Genomic DNA, 12,000 nt, shown 5'->3' with positions numbered 1-12,000 from the left:
CCCCAGGGTTTGGGGGGTGCAGGGGGGGGGCGCCTGCTCCCAGTCCCTTATGGGGAGTCAGTGGGTCACTCCACAATTCCTGAGCATGGGGAGGGGTTGGGGTGGGGGGGTGGTCCTGATGGTTTCTGGGGGGGGGTCCTCATGGTTCCTGGGGGTGCTGGGGGTGTCCTGGTGGTTCCTGGTGGTGCTGGAGGGGGTCATGATGGTTTCTGGGGGGGGGTCCTGGTGGTTCCTGGGGATGCTGGGAGGGTCCTGATGGTTTCTGGGGGGGGTCCTGATGGTTCCTGGGGGTGCTGGGGGGGGTCCTGATGGTTCCTAGGGGTGCTGGGGGGGTCGTGATGGTTTCTGGAGGGGGTCCTGGTGGTTCCTGGTCGCGCTGGGGGGATCCTGATGGTCCATGGGTGTGCTGGGGGGGGGTCATGATGGTTCCTGGTGGAGCTGGGGGGGTCCTGATGGTTTCTGTGGGGGTCCTGATGGTTCCTAGGGGTGCTGGGGGGGTCCTGATGGTTTCTGAGGGGGGTCCTCATGGTTCCTGGGGGTGCTGGGGGGGGATCCTGATGGTTCCTGGGGGTGCTGGGTGGGTCCTGGTGGTTCCTGGTCGTGCTGGGGGGGTCCTGGTGGCTCCTGGGGGTGCTGGGGGGGGGTCCTCATGGTTCCTAGGGGTGCTGGGAGGGTCCTGATGGTTCCTGGGGGGGTCCTGGTGGTTCCTGGTGGTGCTGGGGGGTCCTGGTGGCCCCTGGGGGTGCGTGGCTGTTCCCGTGGGGTCGCAGAGCGCCCTCCCGGCCGCCAGGTGTCGCTGTCCGGCGCGGCGGGGCCGGGGGGCCGCTCTGCAGCGGCCGGTGCAGCCCAGCGGCGCGACCCGGCCCGGCCCGGCCCGCAGGTACCGGCAGGGGGACCGGGGGCGAACCGGGGGCTGCGGGGCCCGGCCGGGGCCGGGGGGCTGGGGCTGGGGCGTGCGGGGCCTGGGCCGGCCGCAGGGCCTGCGGGGCCGGGCGTGGGGCCTGCGGGGCCGGGCGTGTCCAGGGCCGGCTGGGGGTCTGTAGGCCCGGCGGGGGGTGCGCGGGGCCGGGTGTGCGGTGCGCAGGGTTTGGGGGGCACAGGGCCGGGTGTGCGGTGCGCAGAGTTTGGGGGGCACAGGGCCGGTTTGGGGTGCGCAGGGTTTGGGGTGCGCAGAGTTTAGGGTGCACAGCGTTTGGGGTGCGCAGGGCCGGGTTTGGGGTGCACAGGGCCGGGTTGGGGTGCATAGGGTCGGGTTTGGGGTGCGCAGGGCTTGGGGTGCACAGGGTTTGGGGTGCAAAGGGTTGGGGTGCACAGGGCCGGTTTGGGGGCACAGGGTTTGGGGGGCACAGGGTTTGGAGGGCACAGGGTTTGGGGTGCACAGGGCTGGGTTTGGGGTGCACAGGGCTTGGGGTGCACAGGGTTTGGGGTGCACAGGGCCAGGTTGGGGTGCACAGGGTTGGTTTGGGGTGCGCAGGGTTTGGGGTGTACAGGGTTTGGGGTGCACAGGACCGGTTTGGGGTGCATAGGGTTGGGTTTGGGGTGCGCAGGGCTTGGGGTGCACAGGGTTTGGGGGGCACAGGGTTTGGGGTGCACAGGGTTTGGGGTGCACAGGGTTTGGGGTGCACAGGGCCGCCCGGGGTGTCTCCATGTCCGGGCTGCCATTCCTGACACCCCCATTTGCAGTCCCATGTGGGTTGAGGGGCCCGTGGGGTCCCCAGGGGCAGCGGGACCTGCAGCTCGGGGTCCCCCCGCTGCTCCCCACATTGGGGACCCAGGGCTGTGACCAGGACACCCCCACTGTCACCGCTGCTCCTGGGGCTGCTTCCCGCTCCCCCTCCGTGGGGTCACTGGGGGGTCTGTGGGGACAGGACGAGTCCGTCACGTCCCACCGCAGGACCCAGCCGGGAGGTTGAGGGGTGTAGGGGGGCACAGGGCGGCCATGGGGACCCCCCGCACCGGTTTGTCGCCACACGAGGCAGGTGGCAGGACACTGAACATCCGCGTGTCCTCGGCTCAGCCGTCACCGCCGCTAAAAATACCCCCGGGGTGTCCGCCCGCGGGGACGGGGTCCTGGGGACGGGGTCCTGGGGACAGGCTGAGCCCCGCGGTGACCCCGTCCCCGCAGCCCCAGTGGGGTGTGACCCCCCAGATAACGGGGTGTAACCCCTGGGTCGCGGAGCCACCGCGCTGTCCCCGCTCTGGGTGTCCACGTTGGGACCCCGTTCCCTGCCCCGTGTGGCCGCGGCTGAGCAGCGCGGTGCCCGGTGCCGCCAGAGCGGGGTGACGGCCGCGAGGTGACGGCCGCGGGGTGACGGTCGCGGGGTGCGGTGCCCGGTGCCGCCGGAGCAGGGTGACGGCCACAGGGTGTGACGTGTGTGTTCGCAGCCTCCTCGCCCGCTTCCTTCCCCTTTCCAGCCCGCCCTGCAGCAGCTCCGGGACCCTCCTGCGGCGCCCGGCAAGCGGGGGGCACCGCGGGCCGGGAGGGGGCGCGTGGTGGGGTCCAGCCACCAAAACTGGGGGGGCCACGCTGCAGGGGGGCTCCCAGCCCGGAGCCGCTGCTCCAGGGGTGTCCCCGGCGTTGTGCCGGGGCGGGGTGCCGTCCCCCCCTCCCCAAACCGTGGGGGTCTCTGTCACATCGCGGCGTGACCGGAAACCTCCTCCCTTCCCGTTGCCGGCGCTTTCGCCCCGTCAGCTCCGCCGTGTGCCAGAGGAGCTTCCCCCGCCCCGCGCGGTGCAACGGGGGGGCCCGCGCGGCAGGTTTGGCGGGTGACCCCGTCCCGCTGTCCCCCCGCAGATGCCGTGAGCCATGTCGGACGAGAAGCCCCCGCAGCTGGTGGATTACTTCGTGGTGGCCGGACTGACGGACACGTCGCGGCCGCTGGAGGAGGAGAACCAGCAGCACCGCCCGGCGCGGCCCAGCGAGCCCATCACCGACGTGGCCGTCATCATCCGCTCGCAGGGCGAGGAGGTGCCGCACGGCTTCACCTGCATCGAGACCACCACCTCGGGCCACCCCGTGGACCTCAACGCCGGGCTGCTCAACAACCCCCAGATGTTCCTGTGCTACAAGCGGGGCCGCGACAAGCCGCCGCTCATCGAGTTGGGGTGAGCTGGCACCCGGAGGGGGTCGGGAGCCCGCCGGGGGTTCCCCTCACCGCTTGTCTCCGCGCAGGGTGCACTACGAGGGGAAGGACCGCCCGAAAGCGGGCTACAAGATCCTGGAAACGACGCCGTACAGCCGCTCGGCCAACCTCAACTCGGGGGGGCCGGGGCACCAACGCACCTTCCTGATGTACCGGCGGGCGGCCGAGCCCCACGGCCACAACACGCTGGGGGTCACCGACATCTGCCTCGTCATGCCCAGCAAGGGCGAGAGCACCCCACACACCTTCTGCCGGGTGGACAAGAACCTCAACACCAGCATGGTGGGTGCCGGGGTGCCGGGTGGACCCCCCCGCTGCTGTCCAGCCTGCGCTGACCCCCCCGTTCCGCTCCCTCCTCGCAGTGGGGCCCGGCGCTGTTCCTCTGCTACAAGATCGCCATGGCCAAGGCCAACACGCTGGTCTACGAAGCAGGTGAGGGGACAATTTGGGGGGGACAACGCGTTGTGTCGTGACACTGACTGCGGCCGCCGCTCCTCAGCGGAATGAGGGGGATGCTAAGCTGAGGTTTTCTGTCCGTCTGTCCGTGCAGGGCTGCTGGGGCGTTACCCGGAGCAGGACAGCGAGTCCTTCCCTCTCCCCGAATCGGTGCCCGTGTTCTGCCTGCCCATGGGCGCCACCATCGAGAGCTGGCCGGCCGACACCAAGTACCCGCTGCCCGTCTTCTCCACCTTCGTGCTCACCGGCGCTTCGGGCGACAAGGCAGGACCCGCGGAGCGGGGGCCGGGGGGCGTTTTGGGGAGGGGGGGCCGGCTCTGAGCACCCGCCCTGCGCAGGTGTACGGGGCGGCCATCCAGTTCCACGAGGCGTTTCCGCGGGAGCGGCTGTCGGAGAAGCAGAGCCTGCGGCTGGGGCTGCTGAGCGTGGTGGACCGGCGGCCGGTGGGCGGCCGCTCGCTGCAGACGCGCAAGAGCATCTGCGTCCTCTCGCACTGGCCCTTCTTCGACGTCTTCCGCAAGTTCCTCATGTTCATCTACCGCTACTCCATCTCGGGGCCCCACGTGCTGCCCCTGGAGACGTGAGCGCCGCGGCGGGGGGGAGGTGTTTTGGTGGGGGGGGGACAAGGGGGTGTCCCCCGCTGTGTCCCCACGGAGCCGTCTCCCCGCAGGCACATCTCGCATTTCATGCACAACGTCCCCTTCCCGTCCCCGCAGCGGCCGCGCATCCTGGTCCAGGTGAGTCACCGCGTGTCCCCCGCGCCCCCGTCGCCGCCGCGGTGGCTTCACTGTGTGTGTCCCCCCCCCAGATGTCCCCGTACGACAACCTGCTGCTGTGCCGGCCCGTCTCGTCCCCGCTGCCGCTCAGGTAGGGCCGCTCGCGGGGCGCTGGGTTTGGGGACACGCGAACGCAGCGGGAAGACGAGACGTGGGGGCGGCCAAGTGACATCCCCCCCGCAGCGGCGCCAGCTTCCTGACGCTGCTGCAGAACCTGGGCCCCGAGAACGCGGTGGCTCTGCTGGTGGCCGTCCTGACCGAGCAGAAGCTGCTCGTCCACTCCCTGCGCCCCGACGTCCTCACCAGCGTGGGCGAAGCGCTGGTGGCGGTGAGTGCCGCGCAGGGGCCGCGCAGACGCGGGGGGGACGCGCCGCGGGCGCCGGGGACCCCCGAAACCCGGCTCCGCGGTGCTGACCGCCCTTGTCCTGTCCCCAGATGATCTTCCCCCTGCGCTGGCAGTGCCCCTACATCCCGCTGTGCCCGCTGGCGCTGGCTGACGTGCTGTGTGCCCCCGTGCCCTTCATTGTAGGCATCCACTCCAGCTACTTCGACCTCTACGAGCCCCCCCGCGACGTCATCTTCGTCGATTTGGACACCAACACCATCTTCCAGTGAGTGGCCTCCCCAGGTTCTTGCCCGTGGTGCGGTTGAGATCCCCCCGCCCTGCGGTGGCTTCACTTGGGGGGGTTCTTGGGGAAAACGGGGGGGTCTGCCCGTGCCCTCCCCTCGTCCCTTTGTCCCCCCAGGAGCGAGGAGCGCAAGCCGCTGTCCCCGCGCGCGCTGCCCCGCCGGCCCTGCAAGGTGCTGCTGGCCTCGCTGCACAACATCTCCCAGCAGCTGGACGAGCGTGAGTGGGGCCGCGGGGGGTCCCGCACCCTCCTTGCGCCCCTCACCCCTCATTTCCCTCCCCGTTTCTCGCAGTGTACAGCGGGCCGGGGGAGGAGGCGTCGCTGGAGCTGCTGCTGAGTGACGCGGAGGCGGCGCGGGGCCGGCGAGCGCAGCTGGAGCTGGAGGCGCGCGCGGCGTTCCTGCGGTTCATGGCCTGCGCCCTGCGCGGGTACCGCTCCTTCCTGCGCCCCATCGCCCCGGCCCCCGCGCCCGCCGGCCGCGACACCGGCAGCCTCTTCGCTCTGCAGGGTGCGTGGGGACGGGGGGAGAGGGGATGTTGGTGACCCAAACCTTGAATCGTGGGGTTGGTTTTGGGCTCTTCACGCTGAGAAAGGGCTTGAGGTGCTGGAGTGGAGAGAAGGGAGCGGAGCTGGTGAGGGGCTGGAGCACAATGTGATGGAGACTGAGGGAGCTGGGGGTTCAGCTGGAGAACAGGAGCTGAGGGGAGACCTTCTGATCTCTGAACTGCCTGAAAGGAGCTTGGAGCCAGGGGGGTCGGGCTCTGCTCCCCAGGAACAAGCGCCAGGAGCAGAGGAAACGGCCTCAAGGAGAGGTTGAGGGTGGAAATTTGGGGTGATTTCTCCCCAAAGGGCTGTGGGTGTTGGAACAGGCTGCCCAGGGCAGCGCTGGAGCCGCCATCCCTGGGGGGTTAAACACACAGCTGAAGTTCTCAGGGACACGGGTGGGTTAACGCTTGGACTCCATGATTTTCAAGCTCTTTTCCAACCCCAACGATCCTGTGATTTACGATTGCCCCCCGGCCCGGCCCCGCAGGCTTCCTCAAGTCGCGGGACCGCGCGTACCACCGCTTCTACGGGCAGCTGCTGCGCACGCAGCTGTTCACGCAGTTCATCGAGGACTGCTCCTTCGCCAGCGACCGCGACCCCTGCCTCGAGTTCTTCGACACCTGCGTGGACAAGGTGAGTCCCGCCGGCTCCGCGTTGCCTCCCTGCGCCCCCCGCGCTCCGCTCACCCCCTCACCCCCTCCCCAGGTGCAGGCAGAGCTGGAGAAGCCGGAGGACACCCCCCTGATGGAGCTGGACGACCCGCGGGGGGGCGAACACACTGTCTTCATCACCCCCCCCGAGGAGCCGGTGGGGCCCGACGGCACCGAGCTGCCTGCGCTGTACCGGTGAGACCCCCCTCGCCGCCCCCCATCGCCGCCCTCCGTGCCCCCCCAACTCAACCTCTGCTCCCCCTCCCCAGCTACGACGGGTTCCCCACGCTGCGCCCCGAGCTCCTGGAGCCCCCCCGGGACCCGCTGGTGGCGCAGCTGTGCCAGGCCCGCAGCAGCGCGCCCAGCAGCCCGGCCCCGCGCCGCACCAAGCAGGTGAGCGTCGCCAGCGGCGCCGCGACGTCTTTGAGCCTCGGCATCGACGAGACGGCGCGATGCAGCCGCTGCCCCCCAACAATCCCCCTCTTCTTCCTCCCCTCGCCCCAGGAGATGAAGGTGGCGCAGCGCGTGGCCCAGAAATACTCCTCGGTGCCCGACATGTGGGCCAAGTGCCTGCTGGGCCACTGCTACGGGCTCTGGTTCCTCTACCTGCCCACCCACGTGCGCGCCGCCCCCGCCAAACTGCGCGCGCTGCAGCTGGCCTACGACGTGCTGCGCAAGATGGAGGCGCACAAAGTGGTGCTGCCGGACGAGGTGGGTGACGCTTGGGGGTTTGGGGTTCCCTGTGGGGTTCCCCGGCCCCCCCTGATGCCCTGTTGTTGCCCCCCCAGGTCTGCTACCGCATCCTGATGCAGCTGTGCGGGCAGTACGGCGAGCCGGTGCTGTCGGTGCGGGTGCTGCTGGAGATGAAACGCGCCGGCATCGTGCCCAACACCATCACCTACGGCTACTACAACAAGGTGACGGGTCGTGCGGGTGTCCCGGGGTTCCGGGGGGGTGTCCCCGCCGCCAGCTGACGCCGTGTCCCCCCCTCGCAGGCGGTGCTGGAGAGCAAGTGGCCGGCGGGGACGCAGAGCGGGCGCCTGCGCTGGGCCAAGCTCCGCAACGTGGTGCTGGGGGCCGCCCAGTTTCGGCAGCCGCTGCGGCAGCGGGAGCGCCGGGCGGCCGCCGCTGCCTCCCCGGGTACGTGGGGGACAGGGACGGGCTTGGGGGGGCCACCGTCCCCTCGCTGACGCCCCCTCGCTCCCCTCCACAGCCGCCCCGGCGCCCCGGCCCAGCCTGCAGCGCCAAACCACCTGGGCCGGGCGCAGCCTGCGGGACCCCCCCCCGGCGCCCCGGCTGGTGAAGAGCGGCAGCCTCAGCTTCCACAGCGAGGGCGGCCGGGGGGGGCCGGGGGAGCCCCCCACCACCCGGGCCTCCCCTCTCCCCGCCGCCCCGGAGCCGCTGCCCCCCCGGCTGCGCGGCCCCCCCGGCTCTGCCGACGGGAGCCTGTCGGACGTCAGCTTCGCCACGGACGAGAGCGACCGGGCGGACGAGGCGCCGGCGGCCGGGGGGGGCACGCCGCGGCGCGGGCTGGCGGCCAAGCTGCAGCAGCTGCTGTCCCCCGGCAAACGGCCCTCGCTGCGGCCCCCCCCGGCCAGCGCCGAGCCCCCCCCCGGCCCCCGAGACCCCGAGCAGCGCGACGGGGAACCCCCCCCGCGCCGCAGCCCCGCCAGCACACTGCTGCGCCCGCGGGAGCGCCCCGAATCCACCGCCTCCGAGGTACTGACGTCTCCCAGGGGGGCGTCTGTCTGTCTGTCTGTCTGTGCACGTCTGTCCCTGCTGATGGCGCGTGTGTCCCCCCCCCAGAGCTCCGTGTCGCTGGGCAGCGAGCTGGACCTGTCGGACACGTCGGTGGGGAGCACCGGTGTCCCCAAATCCGAGCCGCCTGCGGATGGCACAACCGGGCAGGAGCCGCCCGCTGTGGAGGTGAGTTGGGGTGGGGGGTCCCCCCGCCCCGGGCTGTCCCAGGGGGTGACGGGGACGCCGCTGCCCCCTAGGTGCTGCTGTCCAGCTGCTCGCGGTGCCAGGGCTGCGGCGCGCTGGTGTACGACGAGGAGGTGATGGCCGGCTGGACCTCCGACGACTCCAACCTCAACACCACCTGCCCGTTCTGCGCCCGAGCCTTCGTCCCCTTCCTCAGCATCGAGATCCAGGACTTCCAGCTGCCCCCCAGGTGGGACCCTGCGAAACCCCAACGTCCCCGGCATCCCTGGGGTCCCTGGTTGCTCCCCACCGGTATCCACCATCCTCTGGGCAAAACCCCAACGTCCACATCCCCACGGTGTCCCCGTTGTCCCCAACTCCCCTGTGTTCTGCCCTCCACTGTCCTCAAGGGAAAACCCTGATGTCCCACACCCTTCCCAGTGTCCCCACTGTCCCTCTTTGCTGCCCACTGGTGTTCTCTGGGAGAAATCCCTGGTGTGCCACATTGTCCCCGGTGTCCCCAATGTCCCTCTTTGCTGCCCAGCGCTGCTCCCCAACCTTCCATCCACCCTCATGTCCCTCATCATCCCCTGGTGTCCCCAGTGTCCCTCTTTGCTCCCCACCCGTGTCCACCATCCTCTGGGCGAAACCCCAATGTCCACACCCCCCCGGTGTCCCCACTGTCCCCAAACCCCCTTTGTGCTCCCTGTGGGTGTCCCCTGTTCTCTAGGGGAAAACCCTGATGTCCCTCATCCCCCCTGGTGTCCCCAACTCCCCTCATTGCTCCCTACTGGTATCCACCATCCTTGGGATGACACCCCAACGTCCACATCCCCCCGGTGTCCCCACTGTCCCCAACTCCCCTCTGTTCTGTCCCCTGGGGAAACCCCCCAACGTCCCCCGTTGCCCCCCGTTTCCGTAACCCCCCATTTGCCGCGCAGCGCCGCCGAAGACGCCTCCGTCCCTCCCGCCGCCACGCAGGGACCGGTGCTCAGTGACCGCCGCCGCTGCCTGGCCCTGGACGAGGCCAAGCCGGAGCTCTGCAACGGCGTCCCGGACACACCGGTACAGTGCCGCGCACCGGGGGGACACGACACAACCGTCGCCGGGGGGTCCCAGCAGCTCTCCCCGCTCCCCCGCAGGCGCCGTGGCGGTCGGAGCGAGTGGCTTTCGCCTACCTGAGCCCCTTGGTGCTGCGCAAGGAGCTGGAGAGTTTGGTGGAGAACGAAGGGGGGGAGTTTTTGGCGCAGCCGGAGCTGGTGGACAGTCACCCCATCATCTATTGGAACCTCGTCTGGTACTTCCAGCGCCTGGGGCTGCCCAGCAACCTCCCCCGCCTGCTCCTGGGCTCCCAGCATGTCCCTCCGGCCACGCAGGTAACACCGGGGGGGTCCTGGGGGTACATGGGGAGGTCTCCAGCCCGGCACCCACCTCCCCGTCCCGCAGGCGCAGCCCCCCGAGTCCCCATCGGTTCGTGTGCGGCTGCTGTGGGACGTGCTGGCGCCCGAGCCCGACAGCTGCCCCCCGCTTTACGTCCTCTGGAGGCTTCACAGTGAGTCTGGGGGCGGCGGGGAGCGGGGGGAGCGGCGCAGGGTGGGGGTGACGCTGACACGGTGTGTGTCCCCCCCCCATAGGTAACGTCCCCACGCGGCTGCGGTCCTGGCGGCCCCACGGCTCCCCCTTCTCGCTGGCGTTCCTGGAGAGCCTGCTGAGCCACGTGGGGCTGAGCGAGGTGCACAAAGCCATCGCGCTCTTCCTCGAGACGCTGGCCGCCCCGGGGGGGCCGCGACACATGCCCAGGTAGAGCTGTCACCCCCCTATTGTCACCACCCCCCCAATTCACCGCTTTGCCTCACAGAATCCCAGAATGTCACGGGTTGGAGGGCCCTCGAAAGCCCATCCAGTGCAACCCCCCCGGAGCAGGAACACCCAGCTGAGGTTACACAGGAAGGTGTCCAGGCGGGTTGGAATGTCTGCACAGAAGGAGACTCCACACCCTCCCTGGGCAGCCTGGGCCAGGCTCTGCCACCCTCACCCCAACAAGTTGCTTCTCATCTGCCAGCGGAACCTCCTGTGTTGCAGTTTGCACCCATTGCCCCTTGTCCTGTCCCTGGTTGTCACCAGCAGAGCCTGGCTCCATCCTCCTGACACTGCCCCTTGCCATCTTGAGCCCCAGCAATGAGTCCCCCCTCAGGCTCCTCTTGTCCAGCTCCAGAGCCCCAGCTCCCTCAGCCTTTCCTCACACGGGAGATGCTGCACTCCCTCCAGCATCTTGGTGGCTGCGCTGGACTCTCTGCAGCAGTTCCCTGTCCTGCTGGAGCTGAGGGGCCACAGCTGGACACAAGATTCCAGGTGTGGTCTCCCCAGGGCAGAGCAGAGGGGCAGGAGAACCTCTCTGGATAGAGCTGGTCTCCCATCCAAGCACTGACCAGGCCCAACCCTGCTTAGCTTCCCAGATCAGGTGTTCTCAGGGTGCTATGGCTGTGTATCTGTAAGGTCTCCCATCCACGTACTGACCGGGCCCGACCCTGCTTAGCTTCCCAGATCAGACGAGATGGGGCGTTCTCAGGGTGCTATGGCTGTATATATTATGTATATGTACATATATATGTTCCCCAAGTATATCCTGATAGCATCTGAACTAAAGGGCAGAGCAGAGGGGCAGAAAAACCTCTCTGACCTACTGACCACCCCCTTCTAACCCCCCAGGAGCATCTACCGCGAGCTGCTGTTCCTCACGCTGGCGGCGCTGGGCCGGGAGCACATGGATATCGGTACGGGGGGGGGCGCTCGGGGAGCGGTTCGGGGGGGTTTTGGGGGTGCGGCGCTCACAGGTTCCCCCCTCTCCCCTCGCAGCCGCTTTCGACAAGAAATACAAGTCCGCGTACGCCAAGCTGGCCGGGAGCCTGGGCAAGGACGAGCTGCGGCGGCGGCGGGCGCAGCCCCCCAGCTCCAAAGCCATCGACTGCCGCAAGAGCTTCGGGGCCACCCTGGAGTGTTAGTGGGGGGGGGACACACCCCAAAACCTCCCCCCCCCCCCAGCCCTGAGGCTCCTGCAGGGTTTTATATGTCAGTATTAATATATTTTTATTTATTTATTCACCCCCTCCTCGCTTGTGGGCATCAGTGGGGGGGGGGGGGCTGCACATCCCACCCCCCCACCCAACCCGGGGGGGGTTTTGGGGGTGCCCCCCCCCCCCCTCCCTCCCCCACACTGTGCAATAGGAACCCCCCGCCCCGGGGGGGCTGTAAATAAAAAAGCGGCTGCGGTTATTTTCTCTGCTGCTTCCACAGGAATCTTTTTGGGGGGGGTTTTTTGGGGAGCTGGGGGGTGTCGGCACCACCGAGAGCGGGAAGCGGTGCCAGAGCGCTGGCCTGAGGCCACGGCGGCCATCTTGGGCCTGGCGGAGGCCTCGCCGGGGCCCTGCCCCCTGCCGGGGGGGGGACACACGCACACACGCGTGGTCGCGCCGGTACCGGGGGTGTGGGGGTGGCGGACACGGTACCGGGACCCGCCCCCCCACTCCGGCACGTCGCACCGGGCCACGTGGGGCGGGCACCGGGCGGCTACGGCGGCCGCTCTGGGCCCAAATTCCCCATGTGGGGGAGAGTGGGGGGGCCCGGGGGTTGGTTTTTGCCCGCCGACACCGCGCGCGACCGGCGGTGCCCGGATGTCCAGGCTCAGGGACCCATTAAAGGCGCCCCGCGGGGAAGCCCGGCGGCTTACCATTGGCGGGACGTCGCGCCAATCTTCGCGCCCGCCCGCCAATAAGAAGCGCGGGGTGGGCCCCACGGGGCGGCCGGCGGGATGGATTGGTGAGACGCCGCGTCTGTCGTCGCGCCGCGCCAATGGGCGTCGCGTCTGGGGTCGGGAGGC

General features: G+C 69.6%; 1 protein-coding gene across 2 annotated transcripts; it reads left to right on the top strand.

Annotated features, from left to right (window-relative positions):
* The first annotated feature begins 808 nt into the window (after positions 1 to 808).
* Positions 809 to 11,239, top strand: DENND4B (DENN domain containing 4B). 2 transcript variants are annotated; one of them, XM_080361091.1, is made up of 27 exons: positions 809 to 880; positions 2,795 to 3,105; positions 3,173 to 3,425; positions 3,506 to 3,575; positions 3,694 to 3,863; positions 3,938 to 4,179; positions 4,270 to 4,336; positions 4,408 to 4,466; positions 4,559 to 4,703; positions 4,811 to 4,986; positions 5,122 to 5,222; positions 5,297 to 5,512; positions 6,038 to 6,183; positions 6,256 to 6,395; positions 6,470 to 6,593; positions 6,705 to 6,911; positions 6,989 to 7,117; positions 7,196 to 7,340; positions 7,414 to 7,919; positions 8,007 to 8,126; positions 8,198 to 8,373; positions 9,065 to 9,188; positions 9,266 to 9,499; positions 9,570 to 9,675; positions 9,758 to 9,923; positions 10,833 to 10,897; positions 10,980 to 11,239. In XM_080361091.1, exons 2-27 carry the CDS (start codon positions 2,807 to 2,809, stop codon positions 11,123 to 11,125), a joined length of 4,332 nt encoding a protein of 1,443 aa, XP_080217217.1. In that variant the 5' UTR covers positions 809 to 880; positions 2,795 to 2,806; the 3' UTR covers positions 11,126 to 11,239. The 2 variants fall into 2 exon arrangements, 1 of the variants encoding a protein (XP_080217217.1); XR_013923424.1 differs by lacking the exon at positions 10,980 to 11,239 and having other exon boundaries at positions 9,266 to 9,420.
* Positions 11,240 to 12,000: the final 761 nt, after the last annotated feature.

This window comes from Nesoenas mayeri, assembly GCF_963082525.1.
Source record: "Nesoenas mayeri genome assembly, chromosome: 30".
Taxonomy (NCBI): Eukaryota; Metazoa; Chordata; class Aves; order Columbiformes; family Columbidae; genus Nesoenas; species Nesoenas mayeri.
Note: the sequence above shows the minus strand (reverse complement) of the source record. Positions and strands in the feature narration are given on the sequence as shown.

Bases quoted from the DNA above. Each gene is read 5' to 3' on its own strand.
- DENND4B (XM_080361091.1), top strand. From the start codon at position 2,807: ATGTCGGACGAGAAGCCCCCGCAGCTGGTGGATTACTTCGTGGTGGCC. The intron at 5,223-5,296 runs GTGAGTGGGGCC...CGTTTCTCGCAG, and splicing joins CTCCCAGCAGCTGGACGAGC to TGTACAGCGGGCCGGGGGAG. The intron at 7,118-7,195 runs GTGACGGGTCGT...CCCCCCTCGCAG, and splicing joins CCTACGGCTACTACAACAAG to GCGGTGCTGGAGAGCAAGTG.